General features: G+C 27.9%; 1 protein-coding gene across 1 annotated transcript in view; it reads right to left on the bottom strand.

The window, feature by feature from the left end:
- Window positions 1-2,871: 2,871 nt before the first annotated feature.
- The window catches only part of LOC136083664 (uncharacterized), an 84,938-nt gene continuing 60,731 nt past the window's right edge, over window positions 2,872-27,078 (bottom strand). The window contains exons 6-8 of the mRNA XM_065803203.1: window positions 10,142-10,273; window positions 7,731-7,833; window positions 2,872-3,910 (exon numbers count right to left, since the gene is read on the bottom strand). Of these exons, the coding sequence (XP_065659275.1) occupies window positions 3,649-3,910; window positions 7,731-7,833; window positions 10,142-10,273 (497 nt within the window). The 3' untranslated portion in view covers window positions 2,872-3,648. The remainder of the gene's footprint in view (window positions 3,911-7,730; window positions 7,834-10,141; window positions 10,274-27,078) is intronic.

Below are 27,078 nucleotides of genomic sequence, written 5' to 3'. Positions count from 1 at the left end.
GATGGATTTAATTTAAAAATTCAAAATTATTTAAGTAACATCTAAATAACTTTTTTATTACTTACTTTGGCAAATAATTTTCAATTATAAGTATCTTTGTTATGTTACTTATGATAATTACTTTTATTTGTAAAAATAAATTACTTTTAATACGCACTTTTAAAAAAAACTTTATATAATTAAATTTTAGATTAATGTAATTATTTTTATTATTAAATTTTTTAATAATTTAATTTTAATTGTAAAGGTATTTCATATTTTACACTTAAAACTTACTTTTTCACTTAAAGGAAGTAAAAGTTCCATCCCTAGTTTAACCTGAGCCCATAGTTATTTTAACTAAGTGTATTAGCTGCTGTAGGTTAAAAACTATTTTTCATGATTAACATAAATTTTGAGGGTAAAAAAAAAGACAGAATCCTAAAAGTTGGATTAGAGACAATTCCCTGCATGTACTCCCCAACAGTCGAACGTTGCATGATGTACTTTTCACTTTGTAGGCGTCCGTGCTATTAAAAGTTTTTGTAAACGTCCGCGTTCACTGAATGCGCAAATAGACATTCACTTTTCGAAACTATATTTTCATTTAAAAAAAAATTCATTTTATCGAAAAAATTTTTTTTCGAAATTTATTTAACTTTTCGAAATTAATTTAGTATATCGAAATTACTATCTTTCTTTCGAATATAGTATGACTTTTCAAAATTAAATTTAAGTTTTCGAAATTTAGCTATTCGATAGTTTTCGAAAGTTTTTACTAAATCCGAAAAAAATCGTTTTACTCAAAAATTTTCAAAAATGAACCCTAACATAATTGTTAAATAATATTTCATTATCTAAAAAAAATAAAATATCAATTCTCAAGAAACTCTTGAATTCGAGTTCTTATGAGGACCTTCTAAGAACCTTTTTCTAAGAAAAATTTAGCTTATTTTGTTTACTTTATAATTTAAATAAACAGAAAAATAATATCAAAGTCTTTCTAAATTTTGTAAAACGAAACCATTTTTAAAAATGTTTTAAAAGTAAACTAAAAATAATACACCAACATCAACATCGGCCGAATATTGACTCAACGGAGCTACGGCATTAAGAACAGATTTGTAAGAACAAATTTATATAGCAAATTATTAGGTCGAATAATACGTTTGCTAAATGTTGGCTCAACCTTGAACGATTATCGCAAAAAACCGGTTTGAAGAATTTAAATATTACGCCGAAAAAAAAGATTGGCTAATTGTTGGCCCAACGGATAAAAAATTTTTTTTTAATTTTTATTTTGGTGCCCCAAAAAATTTTATTTTGGAGCATTCTATTAGAAGTTTACGCCTCCTTCCTAAACCGTATCGCAAAACTTGCCTAGACGTGGGGTTTGAACCACGGATCCTTTGTTTCGAAGGCAAGTGCGCTACCACTGCGCCGCGGTTGCTCAATTAGCCAATGTTAAAACTTACAATGAGCTTGCTATCTGGGATGTGATTAACGAGATCTAGCATTGTTAGTGGTAACTCATTTTTACATATCTTAAATTTTTTAAGTCGTCGAATTGATTGCTACGCGGGGGCCCGTGATCAAGTAATATATTTGAAGAATGAGAAGACTAGCTTGTACAAAATGCTGAGTAGACTAGCTCGTACAAAATGTTTTTTTTTAAAGGTGGAGGAACCAATACAACTTTTCTTTTAAAAGCAAATCTTGGATATTGAAACCTTTATCAGCAAAGCAAATCTTGGATATTGAAACCTTTATCAGCAAAGCAAATTTTGGATATTGAAACCTTTATCAGCAAAGCAAACAGATCATTTAGAAAACATACTAATAACATTGCAGAGCTCTGTTTTAAGTCTATCTGAAGCTTGGCCAACGTAAGCTTCGCAGAAAAAGCTGAGGGAACTAGTTTTTTTGTGTTTCAACTTTTTTTAAGTACTAAACGTTTAAAATTGTGTCTTCGCATCGGATGGTTTCTAGACTTTCTGTTCAGTGAAGTCTATTACACATTCCACATAGTTTTACTAACCAGAAAAATGCATTGCTTTTTAAAAAATTTGTCTTTTGAGTTGGCCAAAGAAGAAAAGATTTTAAATTGTTTCCAAGATAATTAATCTAGGTAGTTAATATACTTGAACATTGAAAATTTGAAAATCTAAATGCTAGATCTTGAACAGACAAGTCTAATCGCAGCTTCATGCGCATCAGTAAAATTTTATACTGAGTTTTTTTCCAGACTTTTTATAATTTTCGCTTCTAAATTTAAAAGATTGTGAAAGTTTTCCCTTGCAACAACATAGGTATTTGCCACTATATTTTCCCAAATTAAATACAACAAAATTAAAGCGTAGAAACCTGCTTTCAAAAACTTTTAATGAAGAACTTTTCATTGATATTCGATTGAAATAAAAATACGTACAAAAATAAAAAATTCTAGTTTACATTAAATTTGTTGATCGCGCTAGTTTTAAGTTTATTTATTACAACTACAACTTTCTTAAAAGTTTATACATTTAAACCTGCTATTTCGAAAAGGACACAAGTCCAAAACTTTAAACAGTTTATAAATTTAAATTAGAAATTTCTTTACAATTTTTTTTTTTTTTAAATAATAAATAAAACTTGCATAAGTTATATACGTTCTTTATTTATCAACTGCAATGTTTAATTTCTTTAGCATTGTAGACATTTTTTTGTTGGTTTTGAAACAAAAAAATGTCTACGATTTTTAATAAATGGACTTGTGTCCTTTTCAAAATGTCAGCCTCAATTATTAAATAGTGTAAAATACATTTTTGTAAAAAACATATAATAGAAAAGAATTAAACTTTTTTATTATGAAAAAATCTTTTTTTTTACAATTCTCATACTTTTTCCAGCGTACGAATCCAATTGCAAAAGAATTTAATAACTTATTTGTTATCTAAAATCAAAATGCGATTGCGTTGGACGAATATAACAGCAAAACGTATTTATAACAAATAAGTCTATTGAGATAATCGGCAAAATATTTTTGAAATTGTATCTTATCAATCCTTATTTTATTGAAACAACCGCTCGATAAAGATCCAACCTCAAAAATACTTTTGAGGTTATAAAACTATATTTTAATATTAGGGGTCTTCCATAAAGTACGTACGGAGGTATGAGAGACAGGGTTTACCTAAAAACGTTCGAATTCGTACAAGGGAGGAAGGTGGGTGGGGGTTCGCGGTTTGATCTCTTTTTCTGTATTTCTCCAAAAATCTTGATCTCTTTTTTTTTTTAACAAAAGGATTGAGTTTCATGAATTTAAAAAATTATTACGATGATATGAAACAGGGAACTTTTGAAAACTTTACGAATCGGGGAGTAGGGGGTTGATTTCAAATAATGTGTACGTACGCAGAAGGGGGTGGATGGAGCGTTCAAAAGCATACAGGTGCGTACAAGGGGAAGGGAGGGGGGTCCTAAATCAGTGGTTTTACTGCGTACGTACTTTATGGATGCTCCCTTAAGATATTATTAAATACTTGTTTTTTAAACAGTTATTATAAAAAATTATAAAGAACAATCTTTATTTAAGTAAATGTTTCGGTAAAACATTTTGAAGATTTAGCATTGGTTGAACGAAGGTTTTGAAGGAAGATCATATCAATGGAGCTTTTCTTTCATAATAAATTAGTTTGAGTATTCCGGTGGAGACTCAGTACTAAGAATAAGAGAAAGTGATTGTTCTAATAGTTCATACGGAGGAGGAGCCATGTTAAAATGAGCTACGTTGTCAATTTCAATCTCATTTGAAGGATAAAGAATGTTTGAATCAATCGTATTGTTTACTCCTATCTGAAAATCGACACTATTTAAGTGATTTTGAGCCGCCCCTTGTACAACCGCACTTTGAGTTGTTGCGTAAAATTGCACAGTAACAGGATCGAATTTACTGCAAATAAATATGCAAAGTCCTTATGATTTAAAAAAAAAAAGATTTTAAAAACAATAATTTTCGATCAAAAATTTTTTTCAGTCATTACAATACAAGTAGACGGGCCCCAAAAACCACATGATTTTTTCTTTTGCTGTATCTTTTGTACAAAACAAATAATTTAACTTTATTTTGCTTTTTTATATGCTTTTATATGGTAAAAGTTCTTCCCAGGGGTTTAGAAGTATTTTGGTATTTTTTGTTTGCTTTTTTTTTTTCAGTAAAGTTTCGCTATATTTTAGTAGGGGACCTCAAAAACCGCATGGCTTAAATTGTTTACAACTTTTATGAAATTAGTTACAACTTTCCAATTTTTTGGAATAATTTGTTAATATTAAAATCCCCTTCATATGGTAGTTTGATTGCAAACTTATATTTTAGGGAAGTACCTAAAGCGCTACAAAAACCACATGCTTGGGACCCCAAAAACCACATTAGTTATATTATTTTTAACAAAAATGTAAGTGATATTACAAAAATTCATGATTTAAAGTAGATTTATAGTAGTTGTAACTATCTTTTTGATGATAATGAATTTATATAGAGATTTTATTTTACGCTCCTGCTTAGAGGATAGTTTTAGTTCAGTTTGCAGTATGTGAATTTGCGATATTATTTTATTTGTAAGCAAATAAATAAACATGAGTAACAGCAACAAAAAATTCAAAACTCGCTTGCAAATGAAGTCACTAAATTCAAGTTTTAATGCTGAAGCACTAATTAAAAGAAAAGCTATATTAGAAAAAAACAAATAACTTGAAGCTGTTGTACAATGGTATAAAGAAAACAATGTAAGAGGACATGCTGCAATTAAAACAAGACAATATCCACTTATTAAAGATCGTGAAACAATAAACCGTAGACTTGATGGGAAAATAGTCAATGGTCTTGAAAGACAGTACTGTGCAATTCTCTTGGAGGAAGAAGAGATGTCAATTGTTTCATACATTAAGAGTAAAAATCGAGCAATGCAAGGCATAAACAAAGCAGAAATAACAAAACTTGTCCTTGATGTCCTGAAAGTTAGACAATACACAAATAAAAGATTGAAAGATGGCAGAAAATTCATAGCATTAACTGCAAATGCAAAAAACGCTTTGACAAAAAACAAGTATTTATGTTTCTTATATATATTTTTAAAAGGTAGTAATAGTCAACATGTTAAGATATAAAGAGATTGCTTGTAGTTCCAGGAGTTGAAGCTTTGTAAGAGAAGCTTTTTTAGTTAATTTTTTATTTTTGTTTTAAACACAGTGTGGGTTAATCGTTTTGGATGCGCTTTAAAGCTAAGAATCCAAGCTTAACACTCAAGCGACAAGGAAATGTGTCAATAAATAGAGCTCTCAATTGCACGAGGGAAATGGCATGTTTCCACCTTGGTATGAGTAAACATTGAGTTTTTTATTATATTTCATAGTATACACTAGCTTAATTTAAAATTTAACTCAGAGCTACACCTTTTTATTAGTTTATGTATTGCTACTGTACATTCATGAAAAATAGTTCTACCAAAACTGAGTTACTAATTGATTTTCATGGTTGCCTTTAGACGCTCTTGCAGAAGAATTGATTGAGACTGACATTATGACTGAAGCAGTACAAAAAGGGACAGGAGTTTGGTCTGGAAATATTGATACATGCAGAATATTTAATCACAATGAAACACCACAGTTCATCAATTTTGGTGTTGATGGTATTCCTGCTGGCCTTGTTTTTGCTGCAAAAAGGGAAACGTGCTGTAAAATGATCAGAGAGAACCATGAATGCGTCACCATACATCCTCTAGTATCATTTTCAGGTATTTATTGCCTTATCACATTTTTGATAAATATTTATAATATGGATTGAATAGATGATATGTATTATCTTTCTTTGTAATTGTAGGAGACCTTTGTGTCTGTCAAGTACTTTTTGGTACCGTTGGAATAACTAATCAAATGGCTCCAAAGGAAGCTGTGGTAAATATTCCGCATCTTCTGATAACAACTTGCAACCATGGTGTATCTGATCACAATTCGTTATTAGATATGTACAAAGAGTTTGATAAATATCTTACTGAAAAAATAGTGGCACGACCAGTAGGTTTGCTTTCTGATGGGCATTGTTCACGTTTTAATTTTGATGTCTTAAAGTTTTTACAATCAAAAAACATACGTATGTTCTTAACTCCACCAGATACCACTGGTGTGACACAGCTTTTAGACCAACTCAACAAAAACCTTCATCATGAGTATCGTGGTATGAAAGAAAACATTTTTACTGATTTCAATTAACTAAATAAAGAAGCTTTTATGATAATATTAGGATGTATTTGGAATAAGTGGGCCCCAAGACAATCTATAATCAAAGCTGCAAGACGTGTAGGAGTAACTTCCACATCATTAAACGTCAATGACATGCAACAGGACAAGTTTGCACAAGCTGCTTTATGTATTGATTTTCCAAAAAGTGTTACATCCAGTACAACCACTTCTGAAAGATATACTATTAAATCTCCTGATAAAAGAAAAAATTTTGCTCAGTATTGGAAAGAAAAATTTGAGCGTTCTCAAGAGCTTATTCAAGGGCTGAGCGAAAAAAGCATTCAGCTTGAAAAAATTCCTGGCTTACTGACAGTACAGAAAGTTAAGCCGAAAGTTTCCAAACTTACTACAAGGGTTACGCAGGTTCACGGATCAATGAAAAGAAAAAATGTGTTGGACTTAGTGAAGGTAATTCAAGATAATAAAAATCAAGAAATAAAAGATAAGGTAGAAAAAAGATGGAACAAAGAAAAACAAAAAGAAGCATTTTTACGGCGTAAAAATGAATGCAACTGTGGAGAAGGTGTGTGCCATGCCATAAAGTTACAGCAATGCTCTTCTTGCCACAAAGTACAAAAATCTGTCTGTGGAAAGTTATCTTATAAAGTGGATGGAAAAAACCAATAATGTTTTTAGCTGCTGCAGTAACCAACAACTCACTCAAACGTAAGATTATTGAGCATGAAAGTGATGAAGATACTAGAAGTTAGAAGGATACACCAAGAAAGTGACCTTACAGTGATAAGGAGATAATTCCATTATTCTTAGTCAATTAGTTGATCAACTTATTAAAGAGTCAATAGTTTCAAAGATGAACAAAAACACTTTTAAATTGTCTTAAACACTATTAGAGCAACATTTCAATTTTTCAACATTTCAATTTTTTTTATACAAATAACTACTAAAAAAGTAATTTTACTTGATTGTCAATAAAAAAATAAATGTTAATAGAAAAAGCAAAACTCCATTTTAATATTGAGTTTTTGATTGATGTATATATATTTTTTAGTAAGGGACCCCAAAGACCACACAGAACACTACTTTGGTTAAGATAAAATATATTAGCAACTGTCTTTTTCATTTATTTTCTTTTGTTTTTTTTTGTAGAAGTATGACTTAAATCTTTACAAAAAACACTACTTTGCAAACTTAAATGAAAGTTTCAAGTATTTATGGACTATAATGTCAAAATGTTATAAAATTAAAAAAATAAATTTTTATTGTTTTTAGTATAATTTTCAAAAATTTATGCAAATTTGCTTATTTTTAACAGTTTCTTTTCAAAAAACTATCTTGTCAAATAAAAAAATCTATTTTGCTGCTTGATATGGCTTTATCTATGAGTTACAGGTACTAATGTGAGCGTGTGGCTTTTGGGGTCCATGAGTTTTTGGGGCCCGTCTACCTGTAACTAAAGTATTCATTTCCATTAATAAAACTGTCATTACTAAGTATAAAATTTGCAAAAGCCTTACCGTTTACCTCGGAGATATATTGCACAAAAAAAAGCAAATAAAAACACGCAGAATATAACTCCAAAAACGATTAAAACAATAAATGCACCAGATAGTTTTGTACCTTAAATATAAAAGAATAAAGTAAAGGAATGTACACCTAATCGAGTGAATAGTCAATTTTAAAAATATAAAATAAAGTTAACTTTTTAGTTTTTATCCTAAATAATTTAACAATATTCTGATCACAAACTTTCAAGCTATTATTTTAAACTATATGTATTTACTCAAAACCTTATTTTTCTTAATTTAATCTTTTTAAAATTTTAATGAAATACGGTTTGTAATATGCCATTATGAAAAATTAAAATTTTTCATTAAAGTATATTTAATTCTAATAAACCTGCAAAACAAACATAAACAACAATTGCATCACAAATAATATAAACACAAAATAAGAATCTAATAAAACAATAAGTGATAAAAATATCTAATAATTACCACATAAGATCTGCTTTCAATCTAAACTATTAATTGATATAATATTATTAATATTATTGATTAAGTTGTAAAGATGCCGCAAAATTATGGGATTGATTATTATCAAAATTATAAAAACACACAAATATAACAATATTAACAGTACCAAAGATTTAAAATGTCAACAGTGTCAAGAAATCCCAGTCTGAGAGACTATTTTATTTAATTTCATTAAATACAGCAAAAACAAAAATCATTAAAAGTTTTCTAAAATATCTAACAGGAAGATAGCAATAAAAAGAATTAGGATTCTCTTTTTTTATCATACTTAAGGATGGAGTTCACGAAACAGATTTGAAATTTGAAGTCAAACATCAAATCTGAAAGTTAGAAAAAAAAAATCAGTATTGTTTTAAACTCAAAAAGGATATCTTTCTTTAAACTGTTACGCCGATGGAGATAATTCAATAGAAAAAAAAATTGTTTTAGACAACCTAGAAATTTTCGCGGTTTAAAGTATTTGTAACTTATCTAAAGTTTAAAATGCTGCTCAACCATATGATATAAAAGAATCAGAATACCTTCGGATATACAATGAAATGCAGAATAATGACAAGGAAAACGTTGCTGAAGCGTGTGCAATGATAATGAAGAAGAAACAAAAAGAAACCAAACTGACTCAATACTTTTTATAAATGTTAAACTTAGTAAAACCATTATACCATAAACATAGTCATAAATTTATTTTAAAAATTGCTATATATTAGAAACAAAAAAAATTATTTAATTAAAAGCTTTTGTGAAATAAAAACAACTTTCACGAAATTTAAAACTTTTTAATAATATAATCCTTAAATTTGTGTTGCACTTTTTTTTCCTATATAACTTTCTTAACTTTTTCTAAGGAGATTTCGTTTTAATATCATTATTTTGTTTTTTTGCTTTTTATTTACTTACTTAAATGATGTTTTCACATCATTTTAGAAGTCGTAATTTTAAAAATGATAGACATCTTTAGCTCTCTACCACTTGAATTTAAAGAATAGATAAGTTTAATTAACCGTAATTAATTTTTTATATTATTAACTTAATAATAACTTTATATATTTTTAACCTAATAAAAACAAAGAACTTTTCATTATCTCTTGAATCAAAGGACCACACTATTTTTGTGATTCCAAACAAACAAGTCTACTGTTACTAAAGTTACTACTTCCATTAATCCTTCTATAGCTTGTAGTCTGGACACCATTCATGTCACAATCTTAAATAAAAGTTTATAGAACTCTATTTATTAAGTTCTAAACAATTTAACAAGAACTAAACCGAATCTAGTTTTCCTGCTGTTGGAAAAAACATCTGTTGTTCTAACATTGATAAACTATGCAGATTGCTCTGACTCAGCTAACTATGGCCCAAGCAGTCTTTTTACTATTATTACCATATTCTTTGAATCTTTATTCAAAAAATTTTTAAAAGGTCATCTTGAATCTAAATTACTCTCTTCTAACCAGTACGGATTTCGGTCCAATATATTTTTGTTACCTAATATTCAAAAATTTAAACTTTTAAATCATACCAAAATATATAAATAAATTGTTCATTCAAAGGATTTTTACTTCAAAAATACTCTGCTGTTACTGGTTACAGAATAATTTTTTTGATTCCCTCAAGTCAAAACCTTTTTTGAGTTTCAAACTTAACTTTCTTAAGCACAATCTTGAAATTTTCTAATATCAGTTATGCATTTGCTTAAGATTTTTGAGTGAAGTCAGACTTTAAAGTTCAAGTTGAACTTTACTTAGGTTCGCTTCTTGCATTTTACCTAAATGTTGAGTTGTGGCTTTACAATATGCACTAAAATACTAAGATTCAGTGGGCTGTTTTAATATATTTAAACAAAAATAAATAATATTGCTTATTCAAGTTATACTATTATAAATAATACTTACTGTGGCCATATGTACACGATAAACCATTTTGTTGTAAATAATATCCACTTGGACAAAAGCATACTGCTTTACCAGAAACCACTTGGCAAAGGTTGAAGTCGCAACGTTTTAATTCACATAACTTGTTTGGATCTTAAAAAGAAATTCAAACTATCTTTAAATATAAAATATTACAATATTTACAAAAAATTGAACATATATTAGGTGTATAATAATATTAAAAATTATTTTAACACATATATAAAAAACAAACAGTTTTAGTATAAAAAAAATCAAAAAAAAATCAAAGTATTTTAGAAACTTTTTAAAATTATTTATTATTTAAAGTTATTTAAGCAGTCAATAAATTTAGTCAGACAATTTAAATATTAGATTAAAACAATATAGTTTAAACAATTTCTTGTAAAAATATATAAAGCATGTAAATTAAATTTTGCTGTTATAGAAAAATTGTTTAACCTCGTGATTTTGTGCAATTGAAACATGAAAATATTTACAAACTTTGGAGTATGAAACCCAATCAAACAACAAAGAAAAAGTTTAAAACAAAAGTAAAACCGTAACTTTGAATGCATGTTTTTTTTTTCTTAATATTTTTTTTAATGGTTCCCTTGTATAATTTAGTTTATGGTATTACAAAGAAGTTGACACTGATCTTTTTGAACTTTTTTTTAAAAATTTAACAAAATTATTCGCCAACAACTTAGCTTAACGTACATCTTAAAATATTTGCAACTTTTTCCTCGAGTAACAAAGTTATAATTTAAAAAAACTCATTGTTTTACTTATAAAGAGAATTTTCTAATTTCATACAATTATAAGAACAGCGATATTCTTAAGAGTAAGACACTGATATTACTACCAAAATGAAAATTAAATAGTTTAAAAAAGTCTAATTTGTAAATAAAGAAATTTTCTATGGTATAAAATATAAAAAAAGTAAATTAATAAAATGGAATCTTTTGGATAAGTAAAATAAAATGGAACTTTGTGAATTCGGACAGGGGTTAGGGTTACAAAATGATGACAGGGGTTAGGGTTACAAAAGGGTTACAAAATATATATTTTATGGGGAAAAAAAAAAGGTTTAAAGAGTTTTGCAATCTAGATACAGATTTTAAATATGCTTCTAAAAAATGATAACTATTTGTGATTTTTCCAAAAAACAAAATAAAAAAAGATCAATAGTAATTTATACATACACTTACAAAATAAATACAAAATAAAAAAAAACATTAAAAAAAAGGTGTTGTTTAGGTTAAGAGGCATTGCTTGAAAAATTCAGGCTAAGCCAAGAAGTAATGTCTTCAAATTATCTGCATTATTAGACATTTTGAAGAAAAATAATTAAAGTTAGCAACGAGTATTCTTTTTGTGGAAATATCAAGCCCTATATTTGCTAATCATTGTGAAAAAACAATTGCATGGAGTGCTATTACTACTTTAAGGTACAAATTTAGCAACATAAATATGAAAGAAAAACTTCGACTAATAGATTTTGTCAGCAAGCACATACAAAATACGCACAATGTACGTTCAGTTTGCGTCCTTAATGGCCTAGATCTTTTTGGAACTAAAATATTTTTTTTGGTCAGCATGGAACGTTCAAAAGACGTCTGAATGACATTCAAAGTGTGCCATTTTATAATAAAACACAGATCAAACAAACATGTAAACAAAAATTAAAATCTTGTTTTATTAGTATCAGTAAAAAAAAAAATGGTTTTATGGTTTACTTTTCATAGATATTTTATTTGCTAGTTGTTAAGATGGTATAACACAAAATACTTTCTGAAAATTTGATATTTAGCTCATTTGATAGGCAATTTTTTGTAGATTAATAAAATAAAAAGCTTATTCCCAACTTATTTTTAATTCATCATAATTTAATTTAATTTTTTTTACATTTAATTCATCATTTTTTAATTCATCGATAAATTAATCTAAAAAAAATTATATATAGGAATATATAGGAATGACAAGAATATTTAATCTACTTTTGCGTTTTTCTCCGTTTTCAAATTTTGCAAAACATTGTTTGATTGTAAACATGATATCTGGAGATGCAGAAGTACAAATCACTTCAAATTTTCAGGCAATTTTAATTATACTATTTTCAAAGGAGTGACATTTCGAAATTTTTAAATTCTGATAAAATTTTTTTTTTTTTATTTTAAGGTCTAAAGAAGTTTTTTTTAATTACTTGATGTAAAAAAGTTGATGTAATTTTTTTACATCAAGTAAAAAAAAAAAAAATTAATGCACTTTGAAATAGTAAATTGATGTACTTTGAAAATCTTAAAAGCCAAATGTCAAAACCTTACGTTACATGTCTAGATACCTTACATGTCTAGAACATATGTAAAAGTTTCGTGGATTTTGTGTTAATATATTTCAAGTTATCGTGTTTTGAATTGACCCATTAAAATAAATGTTTTTCGATGAATTTGAGACAAAGTAAATGAGGCAAAGTAAAACAAAGCATAAAATAGCATTTTAAAGTAATGTAATTTTTATCGATAAAAATCTATATATTTTTTCTAAGTTTGAACATTTTTAATATTTGGTGGTGTACCACATTATATGCCTGCGCCATTTTTTATTTTATCTCAAAAAAATGCTAAAACCTAAATAATAATAACTAATGGTTTCATAACGAGTTATTTGAAATAGACTAGATTGTAAGTTATTCATTTAATTATTATTACATTAATAGATTATTTCTTAGATTTTTTAAAACAAATTTGATTCATATTTAGTTTTAGTATAAATGAAATAATAAGTTTAAAAAATATAAACTATATTTATTTTTTTATATAGATTACATCAAAAACTCTATTCATAGCTTTTCATAAAACCATAAATAAATGAACTAAATGAACTAAAAATAAAAAATTTTTGCACAAAATTTGTAAAAAGCTTTAAAAAAATAATATTACAAAGTATAATTACTTTTAATCAACGATATTGTTGAATAAAAAGACTATTAGTAATCAATACTTTATACAAATTTTATTGTTATTGCCACAGTTATTACCAAGATTAAATTTTTCAGTGAGTTGACCCTCTTTTTGATAGACTTTATACTTTTAAGCTTATTTGCTCAACTAAGTTTGCAAATATATATATAAATATATATTGTATAAATAAAACTACATTTTTTTTACAATTAAAAATTTCATGTTAAATGCAATCATCAGGTAATATATATATATATATATATATATAAAAATGTAGTTTTATTTATATAATATATATATATATATATATATATATATATATATATATATATATATATATATATATATATATATTTTTTTTTTTTGTTATTCACCTCCTCAAGGCCGATAAAGCCACTACAGATGAGGAGGTTACTTAATAGTGGTATTAAGTAGTAATTAATAGTGGTATAACCCTCTCTCAACTCTATAACTCCGAAACACAAACCTTGACAAACAAGGCCGCTGCGCGGAGAAACAAGTTGAGCGCGGTACTACCAGGGACGTGGTGGGGATCGAACTCATATATATATATATATATATATATATATATATATATATATATATATATATATATATGCCTTGTTTTCAAGCATTATGCGTTGAGCGATTTACATACGCTTAAGCGATTTTAAGTAAACAGTAAGTGATTTTGATTAAACAACTTTTCCCTAATTTTAAACTTTTTAATTATTCTATAAGCGGTAAGATAAGAGAAGTAACTAATTTAAAAAAAAGTCACATTAACTTTTGAATGACATTTATGTAAAAATATTTGTTACAAAAGTTTGAATGACAATTATATTTGATATAAGCGCAATTAACTAATTAAAAAAAATCTAACAAAATTTAAAGTTTATTTTTATTTTGTTTTTAATTGCCATGATTGATTTTTTAAGCTTGAAGCAAAGATCATAAAAACATAACTTAATTCTGATAAAAAATATATGATTCAATTTAAAACTAATTTCATAAAAATATATAATTTTGTTCTGATAAAAAAATATATAATTTTGATTTAAATAATATATTTAAGTTTATAGATGAGTTTCCGTGTGATGCCACATCTTTTTGTGAACAACATGCACACCCATACTCCTAGGTAGAAAAAATAAAAACGCAAGAGCTTTAATATGTTTCTTGTATTTTATTTATACCTTAAAATCAATATTCGCACCCTAAAGTCAACATTTCCTTTAAAAAATTATTGAAAGAATAATAATTAAAATTAGTTACAAATTTTTCAAATAAATTTTAGTAATAAAAGTTTTTATTATTATTAAAAACTTTTGTTTAAAAAATTTTTCAAATGTTCTTTACAAATTTTAAACTCATTTCAAATTTAAAAATTGCAATTTTTCTACTCTTAATAAATTTATTTTGTTTTTGGAAGTCAACAGTAACACTTAGTTTTTCAAATATCATGAGTGAATATTTTAATAAGTCTAAAATTAGAAGAAGCAATAAATTATACAAAGAAGCTAACTCTTTAAAATGGGGAAGTTTATTTGACTCCGTTTATAATTGAACCAAAAGAATGGAGCAACGATGTCAATTATTTGCCAAACACTATATGGCAAGTTGTTACTCAATATTTAATTGATACACCTAGCCTGTACACGAAAGAATCAATCAGAGCCTATAAATCCTTGGAAGCATATGATTACTTCACTTGTGGTCATGTTCAAGAACTTTTTTATAATAAAATATTGAATAGGAGCAAATTCTGTTTTATAAAATCAAAGGTTATTTTAAACATTTAATTAAAAAATTAAGTTTTACCAAAGAAGAATGATAATAACAATTTTTAAATAGAAATAATAGGTCTTGCCAAGTCAAAGATAAAACAACAAAAAAATGTATCATGTATAGACTTGTCTTGAGAAAGAACTTGGTTGGGTACTGACTACTAATTGTTCATGTATGGCTGGACTAGGATCAGCTTGTAGTTATTTAGCAGCATTATTATTAAAATTAGAAGCAGCTTCACGTTTAAAATTATACAAAACACCTCCTTCAAGTATCTTGTGTGTTTGGAAGAAATGCAAAAAACCTATTTAGCCTGCCCATTGCAGCTCATAAATTTTTGGCGACCTCAAAAAAATCTTTTACTAAAAGATTTGGCTGCAAAGCTACCTTTAAAAAAACACTTTTCCAACAATAATCCAATGGTTGGTGAGCACTGGTTAACAGCTACAGAGATAGAAAAACTTTATAAAATTAATCCAAAATCTGCAATTTTTACGAGTTTTGACCTTACAGTCAAAACTCGTAAAAATATATATAGTCATAAAGCTTCAATTTTTAGATAGTGGTTTTCACGTGAGAGAACAATACCCCTTTATTGTATCTTCCCCAGATGCATTGATTAGATGCAGTTGTCATCAAACTAAAACTTTAGAGATCAAATGCCCTTATAAATATCAAAACGGTTTTGAAGGATGGGAAGAAGATAAGGATTTTCCAATCAATAAAGATCTTATTATAAAAAAAGGTCACAAGTATTACTATCAAATTCTATTACACCTACATGTATATCACTGTTCTTAGGCTGATTTTCTTGTTTTCTTCCCTGAAGTTTAAAGAAAACAAAGTTTCATTTTAACAATTGAAAAAGATACAGATCTTATTCTCAAAATGATCGATAAATTTTTTACATATTTCAAAAACATTTTATTGCCAGAGTTGTAACACGTTGTAATGATAAATTGACAATTAATAGTAGGAAAGTTTACTGTATATGCCAAAGACCAAGTTTTAAAAAAATGATACCATGCAATTTCGCTAACTGCAAATATAAACGGTTCCATTATGCTTGTGTTAGATTAAAAAGAGTTCCAAAAAGTACTAATTGGTTATGCAAAGAATGTAAAACCAAGCGATAAACAATAATAAACATTACTCTCCTTTATTATGTATATAGATTTTAAAACTATAAAAATTGCTTCTCTGTAAATTTGTTTTTTTATTTACATTAATTAAGTAACTACACTCATATTGAAATTTACAAGAGCACAAATAATAATCATAATATCATCTAATAAATCCACTTGAGTGATTGGCACAGTCATATGAATAATGCAAGACTTTTTTATTCGAACAATCACTCTTTCCACATGTATGCGAACATTAGATATCTGTCTAGATGTATCCACTTCCCATCCAGATAATTGTTGTCTACCTTTCGTAAATGCTAAAACTTTTAATATTGCCCCAACAGCATTTAGTTCATCTTTAATATTGAATCCTCAGTCAGCAAGAAAACAGTCATCAGGATTAAGCTTCTGACAAAAGTTTAACTCAAACGTTATATGTTTGCCTGAGACACAACCACCCCAGCCAGGAGATAAAAAACCAACTGCCCCATCTTGTATAATACCAATAAGATATTTAATGATATAGTTATGTTTAAAATTAGACCAAGTTTGTGATCGTGAAGTTAAGTTTTTTGATCTTTCAATAAATACTTCAGTACAATCAACAATACAGTCAGTCTTTGAACTTTTTTTAAAAACATATAGGGAGGTTACTCCTTATTATTCTACGGTTCTGGCCAAACAATGAGATTGACAACTCTAGCAGAAAGAATTGGTATTATTGTTCTGAAAATTTTTGAAACTACTTCTGGGCTTAGTCTAAATCGAAAAACAATATCTCTATTTAATAGACCTAATGTTAACTTTATGAGTATAATTAAGAGGTCCTCCAATAATAACCTTGAGTGAACTTTTGTAATATAATTTTTAACTTTTTCAAAGAGCCACATGAACGTAGTTTAAGTGGCTCTTATAAGACAAGCATGAAAAAAAATTCATTTGTCTATCTGTTAGGTTTTGGTATGAAATATATTTATTATGGTCTAGTCTGGCATTATCTTTTTTAATTTCAATAATTTCATTACATTTCTCGATCAATTCATTTCTGTATTGCATCAACTGAAAATTAGAAGTTTCCACTTCTGCTTTATAAGTATCATGGTGACAAAATTTAGAAATAGCTGACTCATTTGGTGGATTTATGTCAATATTTATATTATCATTATAGTTATGGAGCTATATATCATTTGATTGACTAGAATGCAGTATTGATTTTTTGAAAGATCTTTTTTACATAAAGCTTTAAAGCAATCTTTTCTCTTTTTGTTTTTAATCAAACTAGAAATCGGAGCAGCTCCAAGGTGATTAAATACTGATGGACACCAAATAATGTCAGATGGTCATCAGAACGTTTCCCTAAAATATAATAAGTTCTTTTTACAAATGACATTTTTAAATTAAATTAATAAATGTACCAAACATTAAAAATTACTAATTTAAAAAATTTTATTAAACGTATTACTATGTATATAGTTTTATTAGCTAACCTCATTCATCAAAGGACATACCTGATACGAAATGTGCACTGCATACTCGTTCTTTACTAATTTTTTCACTTTCCCAACTGTCCCAATCCTTACAACTAATACTTTAATCCAGTCTATACGTCTTCTTTTCTCAAAAGGTGATTTTTCCTGATGGAAATTTATATAATTTCAATCCACATTCATTTTTAAATTTGTTTGAGCAACCATCTGCACAACAACTGGTTGGCATAATTTATTTCTTGTTAAAACAGTGAGTAAATGAGATCAGTGAATAAATATAACATACAAATATCTTAATATTTTTTACTGGAAAACTTATGATTATTTGTTTTTCTATCTACAAATTTGTGTGCCCATCTTCTTTTAAAAACGAGAATGCAAACATTTAAAACTCCTCTATCAAAATTAAAGATAATGCTTGGGTTCAACTTAACTGTCAAATCTATTTAAAAACATTACTAAATATTGTCCAATATTTAAATTTTAATTGTTCTTAAAAAAAAAAACAGCTTATTTTTATCGCAATTGTTTTTCGGTTTTCCTTACTGAACAATTTTTTTTTTTACTAAAAATTAAAAAACAAAAAAACAGCTGCATCAAAAATTTGCATAAAATGTAAACTTTTTTTTTATAACGAAAGTTAAATTGCAGCGATTACTTTTAATAACCAATATATAAAGCAATATAATTTTAATAATATAATTATAAACTAACAAACTTTTAATAAATAAAGTAAATAAATTAACGTAATTTTTTTATTTGTTACTCACTGATTTTTTAAAAATAATTTGTGGTTGCAAAGCCGCAATTAGAAATTTAAAAAATAATCATTTTAAAAATTCAAAAATTTAACATATTTTAATTCATTTATGCAAATGCTGAGAAAAAAAAGAAACTTGTTAATATCAAACATTTTTAAAAATGAAATATGAAATTTAATTATTAAATATTAATATATATATATATATATATATATATATATATATATATATATATATATATATATATATATATATATATATATATATATATATATATATATATATATATATATATATATATATAAGAAAATAAACATTCCTTTACAGTAATAATAAAAAGACCGTTAAATAGCATTTAGCTGAATTTTGTGGTAATTAATATTATTGCAGTAATTTAAAAAAGTTAATGTCTTCAAAAAATAAAAAAATAAAGAGAATTTTACGATGTCAAATATTGCGTTAAGCTAATGCATTAAAGATTTTTTGTAAACTCAACATTTTGCAGATCCTTAAATATGATCTTTAAAAGATAAGGTTGATTATGATCTTTTAATGATAAGGTTGGATTTTTTCAAATTTAAAAATCTGACTATAAAATCAATTGATTTATTGGTTTCATGGTTAAGATCAAACCATTATATTATGCTAAATACAATAGTTTTTTTTGTTAAAATATAATTACTATTTACATAATAATAATAGTTCAATTAACCTTCACATTTGCTTATGCTAATTTGATTGAATTTTTATTATATTCTATATTTAGTACCCTATAAATCTATATTTAGTACCCTATAAAGAGACCATGCCAAAAATGAACTAGAAAACTGCGGTGCAGATATTCTGAAAAGAGTGCCGGATAGAAAAGGCGTTGGTGACCGTGAAAAACTAAACCACAACAACAGTTTTTATGATACTTTTTAGATCTGTAGTTTGAAATATGTTTTAATCTTGTGCATACTTTTAACTTTATGTTTTACTCTTTTTAATTATTAAGGCACACTGGTTTCTGTTTCTGTTATATTTTCTGAATGTTAAATTTTTTCCCCCAAAATCCTACAAATTCTGTGATTGCTAAAATGGGCTTATTGCATAACTAATGTCTTTTGAATTTTGAACATTTAAAAGACGAATTTTCTAGACCAATTTAGTATAACTGCACTTAAACAGAAAGTCTTACATAAGTCTTTATATTATGTCTTCAGAATGTCCTGAATAGATGTCTTTAAGGGCCTTATCTAGATTCAGATTAGAACGTGTCCAAGACGTTCTGTCTGAACACTCTTGTACATTTTTTGTGTATCTGTGCATGCTGGGTTTGACTACGATTTGAACTAATTATTTGGAAAAAATTTTGCACATGTAAATACCTGGCAAAAGTGAGTCTCCAAAAATTATTTCATAAGGCTATTGGGCTTTGTTAGATTACCCATAACAATAATGGCCATAAGCATGCCATAAAAAGTAAATTTTACTTGACTTCCTTATGCACGCTTCTTCTAATATCTGAAAAAAAATCTCTAAAGCTAATGTAATAACAAGATCTCTTAAGCTAATGTGATAACATTAATAAGCCATTTTTTGAATAACTAATTACCTAAGCAACAGAGTAGATATGTTGAGCCATAGCTCAACTCATATCTTACAACTCTAAGTTAATGAATTTAAGTGTATCTGATAAAGATTTTTAAAGTGGAAAGTAATTACTTGAAAAATAGTTCAAGTTTGCGGTGACAAAGTGTAATATCCAAAATAACTTGACAGATGCATTTTAAAGTTGGTAATTAAAATTATATATATATATATATATATATACAGGGTGTTCGGGATAAATTTGACAGTTTCGAAAGAAAAAGGAAAATCTTCTTTGTATCTATTAAATTTAATGAGTTGACAAAAAAATTACAGGCATAGTAAATTACAATACTATGAAAAAAATTCACTCAAAATAACCACCATTAGCATCGATCACTGCTTCAATCCTGCTTCAGATTTTCGAACAAGCTAATGCTACAGTCTCCCTGGGAAGGGCCTCAAAAACTGTTTTAATTTTATCCGCTAACTGGGCTTTTGTATTACTGGAAGTGCGATTGGTGTCTTTTTCAACTGCGCCCCATACAAAATAATCCATGGGGTTAAGGTCTGGGGAGTTTGGAGGCCAAACATTTGGACTGGTGAAGTCATAAAAATTTTCAGACAACCATTTTTGACTTTTCACAGAGGTATGGCAAGGGGCCGAATCCTGCTGCCATACATACGGCCTACAATTGGCTACCCTTGTTATCCAGGGCTTGACTACAGGGTTCAGCAACTCCACGTAGCCATCTGAAGTCAACCTGAGTTGACTTCAGATGGCTGAGTGAGAATTTAGTCTGCATTACACGAGGAATGTTCTTTGTACTGCATACAAGCCACCTGTTATTCTGCGTGTTGTTTTTTTGATCCTGGCAAAAGTTTTTCTCATCGGAAAAAAACCAGATTGTTTGTGGTTCTACAGGATGTTTCACTTTGTTTAGAAGTTTCTTCGCGTTTATCAAACGTTTTTCACGGGCCTTTTCTGTGAGTAGCTGACCTTTGTGGCGCTTGTATGAGTAGTAGCGAAGGTCTTCATTGAGTGCAACCTTCATAGTAGAGGATGCAACATTCATTTCACGTGACAAAGCCCGAATTCCAATGCCAGGGTTCTTCAACACCTGTTCCTGCAGACTTGCGAGGAATTCTGCTTTACGACTGCAATCAGATCGTCTGCTAGGGATCTTTCTTCTTACTACATCCTCGTAGTCACCATTGCAAGTCACTAGTTCATACCTGATTGTTTTTACTGTGTTCAGGGAGCATTGGGCAGCAGTCATAATATCCTTATTTTGATGGCCGGCACGAATCATCATGATGCAAGTTATTCTCTTCCACGATTCAGGTGGGTTCATATATATATATATATATATATATATATATATATATATATATATATATATATATATATATATATATATATATATATATATATATATACATATATACAGTATAGGACAAAACATTTGCAACCAACATTGAACAATGCTAAAAAGTGTTTACATGTCTAATTTTACATGTCTTAAAAATGAAACGAACTATTCTACCGCAGCAAACAGTTCAGGAGTCTGGAGTCATAGCATGCCATGACATGAGCAATCAGCTGACAGGTGACAATACACAGGCAGAATTTCGTTGACAAGTGCCATTTTGCAGCGGACAAAACAAGTGCAACTTTTTTGGTTTGTTTCATTTTCTTAAGTCTGGTCCGCGTCAACGTCACGGAAGTTTTTAATAATTAAAGGAAGTATCCAGAAGTTTCCAGAAGAAGCATCTGGAAGCATCCAGTAGCATCCAGAAATATCCAGAAACATTCAGAAGCATCCAGAAGCTTCCAGAAGCATTGAAAAGAAGCATCTAGAATCTTCCAGAACAGGTTCACACAAGTCCATTTTACTATATAAGAGACATGTAAATCGATATGTAATTCAGTCAGTATATGGAGGTCAATCAGTCAGTATTATCAAGACAGTTTATCGAAGTGAGTTTTATCAAAGTGTTTTATTGAAGAACATCAATACAAGAAATACAACAAGTGTTTCATTACATCAATACAGTCCACATCCAACCAAGACGTTGTGTTCCACAGAGCATTATTGTATCATCACAAGGTAAATGTAACACGGTAAGCCTTGAGAAGCGTGATTATTTATTTTTATTATTTTTATGACTGTGCAAAAATGGCTCCCGACAGTCTTGGATTGGAAATAAGGAAGAAAATTATTGGCGATTACGTAAGTGGAATGTCACAAAAAAGTATTTGTGATAAATATCGCGTGAAAAAATGAACCGTATCAAGACTATGTTCCAAATATCGTTCTACGGGCAAGTTGGCAGCAGATAACAAAGGTGGAAAACCGCGTTCCACCACTTCTAGAGAGGACTCTATGATCGTCAGATCCGTCAAGAAGGATCCCTGGATATCATCAGTCGAGATACAAAAGCAATTAGAGCTGCCTGTATCGGACCGAACAATCAGATGACGTGCTGTTGAAGCCGGATTGTTTTCTCGACTCCTTCCAAAGAAACCGCTGATTTCACTAAAAAACCAGAAGAAAAGACTCCTGTTTGCTACATCTCATATTGACTGGAATGTGCAGAAATGGCGAACTGTCCCGTTCAGTGATGAATCAAAGTTCAACATCATTGGGAGCGATGGCATTTGCTGTGTACGTCGACCGGCCGGAAAACGCCTCGATTTACGTTACTGCCATAAGACCGTGAAGCATGGTGGAAGCAATGTAATGGTCTGGGGGTGTTTTTCTGCTAACGGTCTAGGTCCAATACATCGAAACGATGGAATAATGGACCGTTTCATGTATAAAAATATCCTGAAAGATGTTGAGTTACCTCATGCTGAATGGAATATGCCAATAAAATGGGTTTTTCAGCAAGACAACAATCCGAAACACACAGCAAAAGTAGTCAAGCAGTGGTTTCAAGACAACCACCTATCGGTGATGGATTAGCTGCCTCAATCTCCGGATCTCAACCCCGTCGAGAACCTGTGGGAGATCGTCAACCGCAGAATTAATCGTGAAGGTGTTCATAATATGGATCAACTGTTTGAACAAATCCAAAAGGCCTGGGCAGCGATTCCACAAAGTTTCGTTGATCACCTGATCGAATCTATGCCTCGAAGATGCAAGGCTGTGATCGGCAACAAAGGATTCGCTACGAAATATTGAAATACAGCTAGGTCAACATTTTGTCGAGTTGCACTTGTTTTGTTTTTTGTCCAGAAGGAAATCAACTTTTTTTAATACTTTTGATTAATTTATAAATTTTCGTGTACAAATAATGAACTTTGTGATGAATAAAACTTAAAGAACTTTGTCTCTAAACAGTTGCATAGTTATTTCTCTAAATTGAAAAAATGCAGCACTTTTATATAAAGAAACTAAATTAGTATTATTTGGTTGCACTCGTTTTGTCCGATACTGTATATATATATATATATATATATATATATATATATATATATATATATATATATATATATATATATATATATATATATATATATATATATATATATATATATATATATATATATATATATATATATATATATATATGTATATGTATATGTATATGTATATGTATATGTATATGTATATGTATATATATATATATATATATATATATATATATATATATATATATATATATATATATATATATATATATATATATATATATACATATACAGGCCTTGTTAAGAAGCGTTACGCGGCTCGCATTTTGCTTGCAAAAAGGCGATTTGCCTACGCGTTCAGCAGTTTTGCGCTACGCAAAAACTTATATCTTTTAGAATGTTTAAATTATCTTTTGATTGTCGTTAACGTGACGTTTATTCAGAAGAAATAAAGTCGTTAAGTACAAGCATTTAACCGCAATTGTAAACTAATAGATCTTTTGTTTAAGAAACAGTTTGTTTCATAATTTTTTTTGTTGTTAAAAATTAGTTAAAAAAAATAAAGTGTTTTAAGTTTTATCTTAAGGAATTAAATATATAAATTCCTTTTAAATTCAAAAGCTATTTTTAGTCATATTAGTTTAAAAAATGCACGATTTATTTTGATGTAAATATTTTATTAATAAGATATTTTGTTTATTGTTAATTCAATAACGTAAAGTTTTAATGACGTTCGTTTAATTTATGAAAATAAATTATGATCACGAATATGTTATTTGTAACTGATAAATAACAAAAAAACTCTTTATTGTTTAAAAACATTATTTAAAAGAGTTCACAAATTAAATAAAAAAAAGTTTATTAACAGTTGATAAAATAACCAAAAACCAACTGTAAAATCGTAAGAAAATAAACAAACATTATTTTACGTTTCATGAAAAAATATTTTTTTTCAAAATAAAATTTAATTCATATTTGAAATAATAAAAATGATTTTTTAAATAAGAACTTAGGCTTCAGTTTACTTTTGTTATAGCGAGAAAAAAAAATTGTTTGTATGATTTTTAACGCGTTAATAATAACGCGTTAATAACTTTAATTACAAAGCGGTACTTGAAAAGACGCTAGTGACGCAAGTTAACTTCTAACGATGCAAAATATATTTGCTAAGTTGAGTTACTTATAAATGCATTACGCGTTTTCGCTACGCAGCGAAATCTCGTAACAAGGCCTGCATATATATATAGTTCTATAGTTAGTTGCATTTGGGAAGCACGAAAGGAAAAAAATGATTCTTATGCCAACACATACGTCACTTTTAATTACTTTTGACTTTCGTCCAACATTTGCGTGTTGGACGAAAGTCAAAACCATTAATTTAATTACAAATTATTCGTTTTTTAAAAAAACCACAAACACGCAAATTTAATTGACCAGAATGTTTTTAAAAACATTCTGAATGTTTTTAACAATATAAACAATGCTTTTTTTTTTTTTAATAAAATATTTTTATTTTTAACTTTTTTAATAAAATGTTTTTATTTTAATTTTTTTTACTGTAAATCATGCGCGGAGTGTTGCTACATCGACTATCTTATAGCCTGACTCGCAAGGAGTTATAGAGTTGAGAGAGGGTTGTAACCACTATTAAGTGAAAAATATATATATATATATATATATATATATATATATATATATATATATATATATATATATATATATACATATATATATATATATATATATATATATATATATATATACACACACATATATATCAGTTACAGATCAAGGAAGTTTTGGTGGGAGGAGTGAAAATTGAAGTTTTTTGTATTTTGTGTCACATTTGCATCACCTAAAAAAAAAAAAAAAATTCTTATTTTTTAGAACTTTCAGATTCTGATGGAGGACGGTGGGGGCGGGGATGCATACCACATATCCCCCCCTTCATTCATCACACACACACACACACACACACACACATATATATATATATGATTTAAATGTTGACATCTTGTACGAGAGTATATATATATATATATATATATATATATATATATATATATATATATATATATATCCTGTACGAGAGTATATATATATACATATATATATATATATATATATATATATATATATATATATATATATATATATATATATATATATGTATATATATATATATATATATATATATTTATATATATATTAGGGGTATTCAAAAAAAGTGAATTTTCAAATCTAAACAAACATACCCCCTAAATTGGGGCAAATGTATAAAAAATGAGCCTCGCAAAGTTTGAGCGCTGTCCGATCCCTTTTTTCCCCCTCAAGTTAAAAATTTAGGGGAAAATTGACCAAAAAGTGGTAATATTCGGGCGCCTTGAGGGAGGGGTAATTTTTTTTTTTCAAATTTTTTTTATTCTAATTTTTTTTTTTTCTGCTATATGTATATAGGCCTATATTTTTGTTTAAAAATATATATGGTTTTTTTCCTACTTCTCAAAAACCTATGTTTGGTGGTATTGAAAATCATGAAAATCAGAATTTTTGTAGTTAAAGTTAGATTTATATATATATATATATATATATATATATATATATATATATATATATATATATATATATATATATATATATATATATATATATATATATATATATATATATATATATATATTTATAAGCCTTGTGTGTATTAACATATACACATAAGGCCTCTCTAACTATTCCCAAGACATACCAGAGGGAGCAACCAACTTCATTTTGCCAGAAGGAATGAACAGTTGTTGGTTGTGACCTCAACAATGTTGTTTATCTATATTGAAAAAAACACTATTTATCTATATTGAAAAATCAAAATGAGCAAGAATAAATAAAATTATAAATTTATATTCAAGTTTTATAACAGAAAAAAAATTTACAATTCTAATAATAATCAAGTTTAACTCTTTATCTTTTTTTGCATCACACCAAGTCCATCATTAAACTTAATCTTTGAAATTGTACCGGATTTTTGTTCTTGTGATTTGAATACAGATCGAACTTTGTCCACAGTTAGCAATCTGTTGTGCTTTTCAGTTTCATCAGAATATCTATGAATATACTGCCCCATCATACCTATTGACCGTTCTGAATGGTCATTTACAAAAATCAAAGTTTCAGCATATTTTTGAAAACTTTTGAAGCATGACTGAGTATGCCAATAGTTTGGTGGAAGTGAGAGCCAGTCTTGAACTCGTTGCTTATCAAACCCAATCATGTCAAAAATCAGGTAAGAAAAGACATCAACCAAGGCAGACAAGGATGGTGGTTTTTTCCCAATTTTTGTATTCATTTTATAAATTTCCTTGATATCTTGCTTTACTTTATTCTCAGGCTTATAATAGTCAGAGCTAGGCATATCAAATGACAGAATTGCTGATGCAATTTCCTCTGACGCTAACTCATCATCTAGCAAAGCTTAAGGTAACATTGTTGAATCCAAATACCAACAGTGTTTATACTGAGACTCTAATACAGCATCGACAGCTATTGGGTTTGTACATACCTTCTTGTACAGATGCATTTGATGTATGGCTGTAATGTCAAGAAAAGGAGCTTTGATGACATCCTCAGATTGTAGATACCATTTTGCATAAAAGCAAACAATAAATTCTGTAATAAGCTTAATTTCAATTTTCAGTTTATCATTTTCCTGAACAAACGTAAGTTGATTGGATAAAAGCCGAAGCTTTAGATGATAAATTGCTTTTCCTAAAAATCTTGCATGATGAATAGCACCAGTTTTCCTTAGTTTATATGTTATAGGGGATAAGTACGTG

This window comes from Hydra vulgaris, chromosome 08, assembly GCF_038396675.1.
Source record: "Hydra vulgaris chromosome 08, alternate assembly HydraT2T_AEP".
Lineage (NCBI taxonomy): Eukaryota > Metazoa > Cnidaria > Hydrozoa > Anthoathecata > Hydridae > Hydra > Hydra vulgaris.
This window is presented reverse-complemented; position numbering and strand designations above follow the sequence as displayed.